The sequence below is a fragment of the Bactrocera dorsalis genome, chromosome 3 (assembly GCF_023373825.1).
Source record: "Bactrocera dorsalis isolate Fly_Bdor chromosome 3, ASM2337382v1, whole genome shotgun sequence".
Taxonomy (NCBI): domain Eukaryota; kingdom Metazoa; phylum Arthropoda; class Insecta; order Diptera; family Tephritidae; genus Bactrocera; species Bactrocera dorsalis.
The window spans coordinates 9,235,962-9,251,788 of record NC_064305.1 but is presented as its reverse complement, the minus strand read 5'-3'; the positions used below and the strand labels follow the sequence as shown (position 1 = coordinate 9,251,788).

The 15,827-nt window shown below is 35.8% G+C and overlaps 1 protein-coding gene across 7 annotated transcripts in view; it reads left to right on the top strand.

Moving 5' to 3' along the window:
* The window catches only part of LOC105226929 (neural cell adhesion molecule 2), a 263,927-nt gene that overhangs the window by 199,752 nt on the left and 48,348 nt on the right, over nt 1–15,827 (top strand). For all 7 annotated transcript variants that reach the window (XM_049453359.1, XM_049453357.1, XM_049453362.1 and 4 more), the window contains one exon: nt 2,562–2,706. In XM_049453359.1, coding sequence (XP_049309316.1) covers nt 2,562–2,706 — 145 coding nt within the window. The remainder of the gene's footprint in view (nt 1–2,561; nt 2,707–15,827) is intronic.

Sequence of the window (15,827 nt, the reverse complement as noted above, 5' to 3'; positions counted from 1 at the left end):
CAGAGTTTTTACACGCGTACTACGCTGACAGGAACATTCACCTAACAGCAGGGTTATGTGTTAAAATAATAGGGTGGTTATAATTGTTTTCGAAAAGATTTCTTTAGAATGGCAGAAACTTTTGGCCGAAGCATTGTTTTGTGAACCACGGATTATTTTCACTGTCATTGAGAATTGCCATTTATTAATTGAAAAACGTGTTAAGAGGGAAATAATAGCCGCCCTCGTAAATAAAAGACATGCTAACATGACGACTATATCGATGTGCTAACTTATAGCGTTACATTTAAGCATAGTTGAATTGAAATTTATGGAAAAATTTGAACACAATTTTAGTAATCGAACCACCTTAATATGCATAATGTAGGTAAAAAAATTAAAAATTTATAAAAACAATTACACAGTTAATTTTTACTCAAATAAAAATAAGACAATAATTTTTTTAATTTGTTCCGCCCTTATGTACACAAAAAAGTAGGAGAAAACTTCGATTTTTCGATGCAAAATTAAAGAAATTTCGTATTTAAGGACTACCCTAATGTACATATGTATATATTATTTTAACATTTTGTTACCAATATGTGAGCACCAGCGATAATAATGTTGACCTATAAAAAACTTAAGAAATTTAATTAAGTGCCACCCTAATACACGCAATTTTTTTTTTAAGTTCTATTTTGCGCTTCAAAATAAATAAATATATTTTTGGCAACAATGTAATTAAAAAATTATGAAAAATTAAATTTAATTTCGAAAATAAGAGCCCACCTAATGTACATAATAGAGGCAAAAAAACTTCTGATTTCTGATAAAAAAAATTTTCCATGAGCATTTAGCTTTAGTTCAAATAAAAATATGTAAAATTAAAGAAATATCGCATTTAAGGACTACCCTAATGCAAATATTATAGGAAAAAATTTTCACTGATTGTGAACACCAGCAATAATAATGTTGAACTATGAAAAATTTAAAAGAAATTAAATTAAGTGTCATCCTAATACAAGAAAAAATTGTGTATAGCTGCATTTCGTACTTCAAATATAAATTTTCGGTAGCAACGCACGTGAACGTAGCGTTAAAAAAAAAATAAAAATTGATCTCAATATTTAAGTGCCACCCTTATGTATTCAATATACAGTTAGCATCAAAAACATGCATTGCAACACATTTCCTTTACAACCGCCTTGTTTATTTTACTTCGAATTTCCCCAGTTGCCACAAGTGCACTGACATTTATTGACCGCTTGCCACATGGCAATGCATACAAATTTGTTGTAGTCTATGCATTTTATATAACCCTGTTGATGCAAACTTGCCATTGCTGACCATTGCTGCCATTTTAACCAATTCAACAGCTATATTTTATTACTAGGAGGTAGCATGTGTAATAAATGTGGATTAGGGTAGTTCTTAAGTGAAGTGTGAAAATATTTGCAATACATTTTCTGAATTCTAAGCATTATATCTATATTCCGAGGGAGAGTGGGACAACTAACATATAGAACTAAAAAATATGGTATTCAATTCATTATTTTTTCTAAAGAACCACCATAATGCCAACATTTTAAAACACTTTCAGTATAAAGGTTTATATTTTAATTTTTGAGCTAATTCCATGAGATTCAGCTTAATAAAAAGCGTTCAATAGATTTTTTTAGGATCACCCTTATGTCAACATTCTAATTCACTGTCAACCTAAAGTTTCATATTTTAACTTTTTTTGCTAATTCTACATGAGTCAGCTGTATGTAAATAAAATCGTTCAATAGATTTTTAAGGATCACCTTAATGCCAACATTTTAAATCACTTTTAACGTAAATGTTTTCATTTTTATTATTGGGCTAAATCCACGAAACTTGGCTATAAAAAAGTAGTGCAACAATTTTTTTAAGCACCACCCTTATGTCAACATTTCAAATCACTTTCAATATAAAGGTTTATATTTTAAGTTTTGCGCTAGTTCGAGAGTCAGCTTTGAAAAATTGCCAATTAGTTTTCTTAAGGTAAGGGTGGTCCTTAAGAAAACTAATGGGCGATTTTTTTGCCAATATTTCAAATTTCTTTCAATTTACACATCTATATTTTTATTTGTGAGTAAGTATTGCGAAAGACGTGATGAGCTTGGAAAAAATTTAAAAAAATTTAGGACCACCCTTATGTTTATATTATAAAAATCTTTCATTTACAATACCTAAATTCTTATATTTGAACAAGTAGTGAAATGAGCCTGTCAAACTATTTTTTAAGAACCACCCTATTACTGATTACCCTACTCAAGCTTACAATGGGTTTTGCTAGTTTTGTGCTAAATGCACAAAAAATAGGATGAATCGTTAAAAAATAGTCAAAAAAGTTTTTAGAACTACCCTAAGGCTCAGAAATATTCCTCTCAATAAAATTTTTTTGCCCTGAAACATTCACCGTAACTTAAATTTTATATTTTCGCCATTTTTCGTCTCATTCTGAACCAACCATACCAACACAAGCAGAGCTCCCTAACTAAAGTCTCGTTTCGTTTCTCATTTCTTTATGCCTTTTTTGTTTTTTTCTGTATTTGCAGGCAAATCCTGATGGTAATATGACAACGTCAATATTGACTTTTACGCCAACCATCGATGATCGCGGCAAATTCCTGTCGTGTCGCGCCGAACAGAGCATGATACCTGAATCGGGCATGGAGGACGGTTGGAAATTGGATATTTACCGTAAGTTTATTATTGATTGCCCAGCTGCTAAGCGCCGTCGGCACTTTATGTGTATATATATATTGTGTGTGTGTGTGCGTGTATGCATTTGTGTTTGTAAGTTCATATGTTTGTGTGCGTGTTTGTGTCCGGCAATGTTGCACTACACTCTGCCGCAATTCTCAATTCGCAACTGGCAAGCGCAACTCCAATTTGCAACTAAAGCAGAATTTCGCTGTCACAGCAAATCACTGAAGTTTTTATTGCCACGAAATTGTTATGCAATCACATATATACATAAATACATTAGCATAAGCTGCATGAGAAGCAGTTTCCGCTGTTGCAGCTGCAATTGTATGAACTCGTTGTTTGTTGCTGTTGTTGCAGCTGGATTTTTATTGCAATGCTGCAAGGATTTGCCGGAATTTTATGCGCCCAAGAAAAGTGCCGACCGCGTGGCAATAAATATTGTTGCATATATGTACATAAATATACATATTATATATATATTATGTATGTATGTATATATATATATGTATAGCGATATATGTTTATATACGTATATGCGTGCACTTCTACTAACGCATAGTTAATATATCTGCGATTATTGCGCGCATAAAATAAAAATGCCCGCTGCACAATTGTGGCCGCTCCGTAGTAATGCAAAGTGTAAGCTGAAGTAATTGGCGCTTTATTATGTCGAAAATATGCTATAATTTTAATTTATGAAAGTGTATTGCGAAAGGCATTTAAATTTGATTGCCTTTGGTCGCGATTTCGCAAGCAAGCATAGATCTAGCGCGGCTTATGTAGCTCGGAAGTCTATTTAAGAGGAAAAGTTTTGTTTAAAAAAGTATGAAAAGTTATCTAATATAGCTTAAAATAGTTTAAATGGAAGAAAGTCCATTATTTTTTCATTAAGGAAGGTTTTATTTATTGTATTTATACAAGTCTTATAACTATGGTCAGGTTCGTTTTGTACGACAACGTGTCGCAATTTTGAAAATAAGTTCCTAATGCCACTCTCATAGCACTCTATTTGCATAAAGAATCCTTAAAGAGAAGCTCGTCGTCGATTATTACAAGTTTCTCTTTTCACCAGCAAAACCATACGCCATAAACAGGAGCAGGTCCTGCTTACTTTGTGTTATGTTCCGATAATAAGTTGAATGCATACGCATGCTGGGGTTCCCTGCGAGTCACTATTGGCTTAACTTTGTCCAGTTGGTTTGCAATTTTCTCCTCTTGAACAAAGCTTGCCGCTTTTGACCAATTGCTTCTTTCAGACGTTCCTATTGTTGACGATACAATTCCGAATTAGGAGTTTGCCTGTAGAGAAACTAATAGTCTGCCAATCCCACCAAGAACATTTATCCAAACCTTCCTGACCTTCAAAACAGGTTAGATTAGTTTAAATAAATAAGTGAGGATTACACCGCGAAATGATAAGTTCCAATAAACTGCTAGGTGCTATTGAGACAACGTGATCTCTATTTGGAAACAGCGATCTCCGGGCATGCCCGGTAGTTGTTGTCAATGTCTCTCCCTGCCTACACCTTCTTTTTTGCGGATCATCTCTTTTATGGTGTGGGGCCCAACCGCAATGAAAGCCTACTATGTTGGTGGATGCCGCGGAGGAGGCAAACTCATCAGCCAGTTCATTCCCGGCTATACCGTTCTGACCTGTCACCCAAATAAGGTGCACTTGGTTACGTTCTGATAGGCTATTCAATCGTTCTATACACTGTTGCACCAACAGCGATTTTATTTCGTATTCAGAAATCGTATTGAGTGTCGCTGCGCTATCATTTAGTATAGCGTTCATTGCGATAGTTGCGTTGGAGGTTTAACCTACACACCGACTTATAACAAAGACCTCTGCTTGAAATATGCGCGAAAAACTATTCATATGTATGGAGAGTCATGTACGTGGTCCTGCCATCCCTCCGCCAATTTCCTCCGATGTTTTCGACCTCTCAAAACAGGTTAGTACAGCATTTGTGCCGACTCACCTCGATTCAATCAGGACCATGTTTGGTTAACGTTGTCGCAAGAGAACCATATTTTTCACTAGTAATTAAACAGTCACCTTGGCCTACCGTAGTGAAACCCTTTTTTTCACAAAGTTCGTTTTTATTTATTCATTGATTATGGCCACCATCCAACTTTTTGATACCATTTTTGTAGTACGATTTGCCCTGTGCTTCCAAATAGGCCTCAGTTTCGGCGGTCACCTTTTCAGCCGTCGAAAATTTCTTCCATGTTAAATGCTTTTTTAAAATCTGAGAGAAGTAAATAGTCGCTTGTGGCCAGATCTGGAAGATATGGTATATGCGAAAGACATTTGAAGCACAATTCATAGATTTTCGTCATCCCTTCACTGACTTGTGAAACAGTGCATTGTCTTTATGAAACAGCATTTTCTTTCGCGGCCGCGTTTTGATGATTTCATTTTTCAAACGATCTAATAGCACTACGTAATATTCGCTGTGGATCAGCTTTCCTTTTTCACGCCCATTGCAGACGAAGAGCTCAAGTTGCCGCGAGAAGCGAGAGTAACCCTTGTGCAGCTTTGTTCTGGTTATTGTAGCAGGTTAAACTCCTACTTATCTAGAAAGACCCCGACATATCTAATATATGACCTGCGTGCAATGAGTCTCCGCATGACATTGGCCACCTCCTTGCAAGCCCCAGTAACCCCACTCATATGACACTCCTCTCCCTTTGGTCTGATTCCGTCGAAACATTACGTTTATTGGGCCTACCCTTAGATGACGTCGACGACGATTTATATAACATATTATTAATCTTTACCATCCTAACGGGGACCCGTTAAAACAACAGCATCATATTTCCTTTTTAAGGAAATTCTGAGTATGTTTTTCTACGAAAATTCCTGTGTGAAAGCCTCCTTCCTTTGCAAACTCTTCAAAGCAGCTGAAAACAGCGAGAATAATATTAAGTCTTGATAAAAATGTATCATTCAAAGATTTCAGGATGGCTGTAATACACATAACACCCACGTCAAGTGCACCTCAGCCAAACAATTGAAAAAGCTCCAAAATTAGTATAGACTGTGCTAGTTCCGCATTAGAAGCTTATTTCTTTTGTTTAAACCAACTCAAAGCGTTATTACTTAAGTAGCGAAAGAAGAAGGCTTAACCCCGCGCATTAATCACTCCAAAAACTAATCATTCTCTCAGTTGCTTAAATAGGTCGCATCTTAATTGATTCTGCTTAGTAAGAATTTTAAACGCTGCTTTTCTTTGGCATTCACTTTCATTCAAGCAAATCCAATATTGTCTGATTGTTGATTTAATATTCCTATTTTGCATAATACACAGCCGTCTGGCACGTTTCCTTTGAAAGCAAACTACAAAGACTTAACGCGCCACCTTTTCTTCTCCTTCCCTATAACTCGATGACTCGCTCTCCTACACCTTTACTTTATTTAATTTGACAGTTTAAACCTTTACCTGACACACGCCGCTATGCAACCAAATGCTTTCTTCGCCCCATAAACAAGTAATATTTGATAGCCTTTGGCTTTTAAGGCTGCCAACGTGGCCGCTGTTGGCCGTTAAGCCCGTGTTGCCGCCCTCGATTTGCGCGTTTGGTAAATAATGAGCAGACACCTGACGGCTGCACACTTTTTTGGCACGCTCTTTTGTTTGATATACCCTGAACAGGGTGTATTAAGTCTTCGTAGCAAATTTTAATTCCAGTAGGTAACGTTGGAGATATTATAGGGTTTATAGTTATTAAGCTGAATCGATGTAGTCATGTCAGTCCATCTGTCTGTTTATCGAACTAGTACCTCAGTTTTTGAGATATCGATCTGAAATTTTGCCCATGTTCTTTTCTACCCAAGAGGTTTATTATTTGCCAGAACCGTTGATATCGGACTTTTATAGCATATAGCTGCCATACAAACTGAACGATCGAATTCAAGTTTTTGTATGGAAAACTTTTTAATTTCTGTAGATATCTCCACGACATTTAGTGTAAGTTATTACCTAGGGCAATGATGAAGTCTGCGCAGAAATTATTCAGATCGGAGATCAAACTCAAGCACTTGTATGAAAAACTTTTTTATTTTACGAGATATCTTCACAAAACTTGGCACAGTTTAGTATCAAAGGTATTGTCATATTTTTTTAAGAAATCATTCTGATCGAACCACTATTACATATGGCTGTCATAAAAAACTACCGATCAAAATCAATGTAGAGCTATTTTTATGCTATAAAAAGTGCACTTATGAAGGGTATTATACCTTCTGTGCAGCCAAAGTTAACGGCTTTCCTTATTTTATTATTTTAGTTTTTGAATTTTGCACACTTTTCGCCGCAACTGTGAAGTGTTTGTCGACTGTAGTGTTAGTGGTAGTGTGTAGTAGCAGATAAATCGCATTTGAAAGCTGCAGCAGCAGTTGCCGTTACAGTTACAGTTCAACATTTTTTCTATTACTTCTACGGCCGAAGTTCCAAAATACTTTTGGCGCTAGTTAGCGGTGATGTTGTTGCCGATTTTGCTGTTTCGTTGCTGTTATTTTATGCCTATGTTGTTATATCTTTGTTGTTGTTGTTATTGTCTTGTTGTTGTTAGCAATATTTTAGCGCTGCTTGTGTTGGCGAACACAACGCAACACACACACACAATTCGTGCAGCTTTAATGGCATTTGGCGCACGCGGCCGTTTGCTGTATTGAATTAAATGTTACGTATACGCCACCTGCACCGCCTGTGAGTGTCTGCCAAATGGCAAGGTGCGTTGCTGCTAACGGCTTTTAGCTGCCAGAAATCGACTGTTTGGGGTTATGCGCCATGCTGGCTATTTGAATTCCACTTATTCGGCAGACGGGAGCTGCTTTGAAGACACACACATACAAACACAAAATGGCACAGTACACAGAGCAGAAGCAGCAGCGTACTCCACAAAAGTGCTAATGAAAGGTGGAAAGGTAACATTATTGTGCTTTCTTTACCTTATTTTGGCACACGAAAGAGTGTGAAGTGCCGTTGGCAACACCGTTTGGCAAGCGTGCAGCGTTAATGTTAGACAGCTCAGTGGTGAAGTGCCGAATTGTGTGTATATGGAGGTGTAAGTTGTATGGCAATTGCTTGAAGATGTGCAGGCTTGCTTCATGGCAGATTGCTGCGACGAGCAGCATGTATCGCAAGTGCGTACACAGTGTGTGCAAAAGTGTTTGCTGCCTCACTTTCGAAGGACTCTTAGACAGGAAAGCTAAAGACAAGCAGCAAATTTGTGCTTTTGAGTGTTTCATGCCAAAGACGCTATGATTGTTGTTGTTAAAAATAACACAAGTGCACACAGAAGGAGTGTGAAGCAAGCTGGCAAGTGATACCAAAAAGTTATACATTCACACAGGTATATACATACATAAATTTAGGGAGCGAGCGTGGGTTTCAAGCATTTATAATTGTTTAGAGAAGCAAGGGACAGCAGTGCAGAAAAACAATGAACTTTTCGTGGAATTTTTAATTAACTGCAGCTGTGTACATTTTAAATGTGTTAAACATTAATTATTGCCAAGCAGTAGCAAGCGAGAAATAAATTGTAGTTTTATAGCAAAACTTAAATAAATTGCCAAAATGTGAGTATGTTAAATGTGGAGTGAATATCAACTAAATTTTGGTTAATTAATAAATTAGGGACTAAGAGGTGGAAAAATTGCTTTGGATGCGCTAAGTATTTGTATGGAAAGAAATTTTTATATCGAAATATTGGCAGTCGAAAAAGTCTTTTCGTATTTCGAATCAACTTTTACGTTATTTTTTTATATTTGTAACAATAAATAAATAAACAAATATGTACCATTTTGGTCCACTACTTTTTGCCATCTTTCCGGTAGAGACATTATTCCATCAGTGTAAATTGAAATTTCGAAATTTCCAGAACTGAAGCGAGCGAACCGTTGTTGTGTTTCATTGGTGTCTTGCCTTTCCCTCTTCCTCTTCTTCTTCCCTTTTTTATACAAAAATTTCAAAATAAAGCAAATTTCTTCATTATTTTCACTAATTTTTGAACAGCTTTTACTTTTATTCAACTTCTCCGAATTTAAATTTTTTCTTGGCTCAATGAAGCTTAAAATCTCACTTTTCCAACACTGTGTGTGACACAATGTCATTGCTAGCACTGTGGATATACGACTGCAATGATATCTATTGACAAAATACGAAAAGACTTTTTCGACTACCCAATAAATTGCAAAAAACTCTGCCTACTTTCAATATTCGCTCTATTGCTATTAATAATATTATATTTGCATTTATTTGTGTTGACTTTTGCAATGAGAGTAACCAATTTTATTAAAAACACTTACTTTTATAGCTGAAAATATTAGAAAGTAGAATATTTGAATATTAGCGACTTTTAAGTCAAATAATTTTTTAGCATACTTATGGGCTCTTTAGTCATTAAAATGGTTTTAAGCGAAGGAAAGGTATGTGTCTTTGCTAAACTCCGCCAAATTGTCGTCTAACTTAAGCAATATGTTCTGACCTAAGGGCATACCACTTAATCAAATTTGACTCGGACTGGTACATTTAAATTTAAGCAGCAAACCTAATCGATAAAAAAATCCTAGATTGGTACCACCCTTTTTAATATTCATTAGAAGTTTGGTTCTTGTATTTAGTATGTATTTGACAACTGTTTTTGGAGGCGAAAATTTTTTTGGCAATTTTTGACATGAAAAAAATACTCTTCGAATATGCTAAAATTTTTTTATCCATTTGAAACACAGCTACCGAAAACATACCGTTGAAAATATTACAGAAATGTTTTAGAGCGCCAACTTTATCACGCACACAAATATTTAGATGTCACAAAGCATTCAGTGAGGATCGTGAATGCAATTAAAACTTGCTGAAAGATTGCGTGGCGATCTTCGTACTAATTAATAACGATACACCAATAAAGTTACAGAAATAGTGCTGGAAAATAATCGTGTTGTCATCAGAGTAGTTGCAGATGAGCTCAGTTTTTCTTGTAGATCATTTCAATATATTTTAAGTAATGTTTTGGATATGCAGCACGTCAATCCAAGACTCGAACCAGATCGGGATGTTTGGCAACACAACGTCAAAGAGAAATAGTAGAAGGTATTCTTGACAACGTAGCAGGAAACTCTACCTTCAATAAACGCATCATTACAGGTGATAAAACGCAGATTAATGCAACTGTCCATCAATTTAGCGAATGATGCTCCAAAAATTAACCGAAAAACTAAAAAGCATCAACAAAATGGCATAAAAACTAAAGCGATGTTATCGATTTTCTTGATCACCCTGGTCTAGTTCACTATAAATTCATTTCACAGGGTCAAATGATCAAGAAAGAATATCAGTTGGCTGCTCTGAGGCATCTACGTGAAGCATTTCGTTGTAAATGACCGGATTTGGGGTTAGAAAATCATGTTCTAGCATTGGTTTTGATCGAATTTTTGCTCAAATATGAAAGAAGATAGTGCTCTCAGCCATTGCGTTGGCCAAATTTGACTTCTTCTGATTTTTTCTTAATGCAAAACTGAAAAATTCGTTTCAAAGAACACTGTGAATGATATGAGTCCATTAATGCCATTAAAAGGCACTGACAGACATCCCAGCTGAGGCTTATATGAGGTGTATCGAAAGTTAAGTCCAAAATGAACCTATATTGAAGGTGATAATAAAAAATAATATTATAATACCAAAAATTTTCGTCCTTTTTTTGGCAGTCCGCATCAAATTTGATTAGATGATATATAATAAATAAAAATAAATTAATAAAATTATCACTTTATTCTAAAACGAGCTTCCCTTTCTCAACTTTGCCCCTTTTCTCTTCTTCAACATCAAAAAAATTATCCAAATACTTAAAATTTGCATTTAATTTCATTAAAAATACAGAAAATGGATTTTCTTTCCAGGCCAAATATGAGAAGTCAAACAAATAATAAATTAAATTAACTAATCTGTGTCAGATTTAATGACGCACGTGTTTGAATGAACGCCCACTCACTATCCGCTTCCCTCAGTACATAATTTTTTTTATTTTTCAAAGCAACAACAAGTCAGCGAAGAATTTGTGAGAATTTCTCTGACTTTTTTTCTTCTAATTATAATTTTTACCGTTATAATTTCGCAGGCTTGTGCCCACCAGCAGCAGAGGCTTTTGCTAACGCTAACACGGCCGTTTAGTTATGTTTGCTTTCCATAGCTTTGCCGCCATTTTTATTCGTGCTTTATTATTTTACAGGAATCACATATAAACAACAACAATAATACATATGTATGTAATAAAAAAACGTACAAGTACATATGTATATCATTATATAAAAACTAAGCACATAAATAAATACGATTTAATTACAAGCTAACATTGCTTTGTTGTTGTTATACATGCTTTTTTCGTTGGTTTTATTGCACAGAATTTTTGTTATTTTTCTAGCACAACTTTTATGCTGTTGTTGTTAAACGAGTTTTTATTGTTGTTGTTGTGGTTATTTTTGTTGTTGTTGTACACGTTTTTGGTGTTTTTGCGGATGTTTTTGTTGTTGTTGTACACAAATTGTGTTCCTGTTGTTGCAAACCGTTTTTGATGTTGCAGTTGTGTAATTTTTGTGCTTTTTATACACGCTTTTCTTGTCGTTGTTGTATACAACTTTTGTTTTTGTTGTCGCACATCATTGTTGTTTTTCTACTACTGTGGTTCTTGTTGCTCCTTTCTGTTCTTGTTGTTGTAAACGATTTTTTACCGTTGTACATTCATGTTCGCTTTACAGAGCACACGCGTACTTACTTTCAAGGTTCCATTTCTGTATTGCCTTGCCGCTGCCATTCCGCCCGCTGCGCTCCCGCACATACGCATCGTGGAATTTCACCCGCGTCGCTTTGGGATTTCCGCTCGGGGATTTTATGAGCATACCAAGCATTTAAAATGCCATGCACGCGTGAGCGTTCGCATGTGTCTGTGTGTGTGTGCATCAGATTGCGTGTGCTGATTTGAAATAGCAACATGACGCGTGTTGCATGTTGAACTCGCGCAGCCGTGCACATGCCCAGCCATGCCACTCACTCGTTCGCTTAAGCTTTAGTAGCACACAGCACACGGTCGTTAATAAAAACACGCTCGAAATCGCTGAAATGAATTGCCTAATTTGTTGGTTTTAAAATATTTCAAACAACCAAAAACAGCGAAAGCTCTCCAGCCAGGCTTACAGAGCTTTTACCACGCTCGTTTTTTTATTGCTAACAACGCGACACTCCTGCACTCTTTCACTCCTCGGGGGAATACTTAAAAGCAAACACACAAAATTAAGACGACTTAAGTAATTTCAGCAAAGTACTTAAGTCATTACGTAACGGCTTTTCGTAGACGCGCCGCTTTGAAGTGGCAACACGCACTTTTTGCTGCCTTCCATTATATAGAAGAAATTGTGAGCGACGCGCTCGCAGTTATTTATCGTCTTAAAGCATTAAGTACATGTTGGCAAAACATTGCCGTTTGTAGGTGAGAGAGTCGGCTTACGACAGACGCCCAATTTCTAAAGACCGACTAACGCACCTGGGGTGTGAGCGCTAGCACCAAAGCTGTAATTAGTCAGCCACTGGCGCTGCCGCTTTACTCCTTTAGGTGGAGGCGCATGCTACAATTTCGTTGGCACTTAATAATAATGCAATAAATTAACAATGACAGTCATGCTGACAGCGAGTTTGGTGTGAAAATTCCTCGTCGAGTTGCGTAACACAAAACACGCGCTAAACTTGAGCTTAATTCTTGCGCTTTTGCAATGAAAATAAGTTAAAGCAATCGAAGTTTATTTTTCGCCGTTTGAATGAACAGTTACATTGGACCGAAAATACCGGAGAATCGAAAAGCTTCTTTGATAATCAAGAACCGTTACAGCTGAGTCTTATAACCTCGCCTTGATGTTGAAAGATTCTTAGTTTCAACAGTGAAACAAGTTGAAAAAAGACTAGTAAACTCCAAGTTCCAAGCAAACCAAATTAGATGACGTAGAAAGAACACTCAACAAAATTACAATTTACCACTAGCCTTTCTTAAAGATAACAGAAGCTATGTACCAAAAGTTTTCTCTTATTTATTGTCGTAGATTCTACTCAAGCGGTTATAGCCGAGCTCACGAAAGCGCGCCAGTGGTTTTTCCTTTTCATTCATGGACCAATTGGAGATTCCAAGTGTAGCCAGATCCTTTTTCACCTGGTTCTTTTCAACGGAATGGAAGTCTTCATCTTTCTATGCTTTCCCCGGCGGATACTGCGTCGAATACTTTCAAAGTTGGAGTGTTTTCATCCATTCATATGACATGACCTAACCAGCGAAGCCGCTGTCCTTTAGTTCCCTGAGTTATGTCAATCTCGAGGTATATTTCGTATAGCTCATCGTTCCATCTAATACGATATTCGCAGTGACCAATGCGCAAAGGGCCATAAATCTTTCGTAAATCTTTCTCTCGAAAAATCGTAACGCCGATTCATCAGATGCTTCTGCACCATATATTAGGACGAACACGATGAGTGACTAGAAAGGTTTGGTCTTTGTTCATCCAGAAAGGACTTACTTCTCAATTGCCTACTCCGTCTGAAGTAGCGCCGGTAAGCAAGAGTTATTCTGCGTTGGATATCAGCTTATACAGCCGTATTAATTTTGTGGGGTTACCCGAGGATAACAAAAGCAGCTTTAAAATCGACAAAGAGGTGGTGTTCGATCCTCTTTTCACGGCAAGCATAACAAGCGGAAAGTAGGATTCACTAATATTCATCATTAAGAAATGCTAAAAAAATTAAATACTTACATGAGTCCACGAGGCATATGAATGTTACTAGTCTATTCGCAAACCTTAAGGACTTTTTTGAGAACTTTTTTCCTTCATACCAAACTGAAGTTCTACCGGATCATAAGTAGTTTATAGAACAATTTTTTTTGGTAGTTTCGCCTCATGGATGACTCTTAGCAAATAAATAAAATGAAGGTAAGGTCGATGGAGCTCACAAATCTAGCCGTAGGCTTATTAAATACCACGTTGTCGAAAAGTCTAAGCTACATAAAGGCATTCTACACTTATACGGAAAGAGAATTTAAAAGCTTTGCTAAAAATTTCTTTCTCGTGACTACTTGAGTATCTGTAAACTCTGAGATTCCTTAAAATATTATCGGCAGCACAGCCAGCAATTCGACGCTTGACTGTTTAAATCTTAAAACAATGGATTTTGCCAAAGTTTAAAAAAAAAACTGTATGTGACGCCGGGATCTATGTAGGTAAACGAGGAGATGGCTGGTTTGCAGATTTGGTTGGATATTCTTTGGATATTTTTAATGACTAATTGGGTCGGGTCAGATTTAGTGCAATTCAAGTCCCATTTTTATATGATCTTAAATGGAATGACTGGAATTATGCATATATGTAAGGACTCTTCAGTCTACTAAATAGTCTCAAGGGCCTTCTTAGCTAGTAAAATATAGCTGGTAGCTTTAGGTGTTCAAAGAAGTTAACATTTCTTCCATCTAGTTTTTGATACTGACGCCACCTAACGCTTATTAGCTCTCCACTCAATTACGCGCCATCTAAGCTGAAAGCATCGGTTACCAAAATTCAATTTAAAGAAATCTTTCTGTAGTTTTTAGTTTTTTTTTTTGTAAACGGATCAGAATTCAAAACTGTGTTTCATAATTTGTTATGATATCTCAAGGGAATCAACCAATTAGATAGGAGAGTTAAATATTTTTATTAATAAGTCCACATATTCACTCTGTACTCCAATCTTAACATTCCAATGTGCCAAATTTATTATTTCTATCAAGTACTATACCTTGCTAAACACCAAAACGGCACTGGTATTACTCTGCCCCAACTACACTTCAACTAAAGAGCACCGTTACACGAAATGAGCAACCGCACACCAACAACTTCGAATATAATTAAAGAGATTTAAACAATTTTCCTCTTAATTACACCGTAAAACTGATTGCGATATGCACAACTACATGCAGACACATGTAAGCTGTGAATTTGGTTAATAAATAGCAGATGTTCCGTTATGCCGGGAACAAAAAGAGTCGCTACAAAAGGAGTTTAATTAAGATGTAGATACGTGGCGTTACTTCAAATAAGAATTTATGCCATGGCACAAGCAGGTGGTTTTTAATGAGCCGACATATATGCTTTCGGGCAGACAGCCACACACACCTATATCTACTATATATCCATGTGCGTGAGAGTATATCAATTTAATGATTCTTAAAATAAGCCAAATAAGCGTTAATACATATTTATTTCAACATTTACAAAGACATACTTAAGTGTAAATCTGTAGAAGCGGTTTAGTGAGCGCATGTAACGATGTGCGCTGTGAATGAAAGTCATGGCCCTGTAGGAAAAATTTAATGCATATTTACTAGGAGGTGATATTATTTTTTTAACATAAGCAAGTAAGGAAGGGCAAAGTTCGTGTGCAACCGAACAATTTATACTCTTAAAAATTGCAAGAATCGAAGACTGGGATATACCTTAAGGTGCAAAAGGGTTGTAAAAAGTCAACTATAGGTACTAGGGTCCAAATATTCAGTATCCATCATCATCACAGAACTACTAATATGTATGTATATTAATTTTTTTTTTTTGAAAAATATGGTTTTGAAAGCAAAATTCTCTGAAAATCCGAAATTTTTCATTTAGAAATTTTGCACTTCTTATTTTAATAACTAATAGTATTTCGACATCAATATTCGAAAATGTGTTCAAAAATAACGTTTCCGAAAAAATATTGGAAATTTTTGGAATATTTTCTTAATTTTGAGAGTTGCCGTAATTTCTGTTTTAAAAACTCATTTTCGAAAAATGTTCGAAAGTTCGAAAGTTTTCGAATAATTTTATTCTTCATAAGTGGAGAATTATCAGAGTATACTATTTTGAAATTAATGTTCGAAAGTTAATGAATGAAGTAAAGCTTCTCAAGAAAAAAACATGTTTTCGAATCCATTTTCGAAACTTTTTTTTTTACTTTTTTCTAAATATTCAAAATTTTCTTTAATAATCTCTATATTTGCTTGATATTAATATTGGAAAATTAATACTTGAGCAATGCCGGTTTTATAAACACGTTTTCGAAAAAATT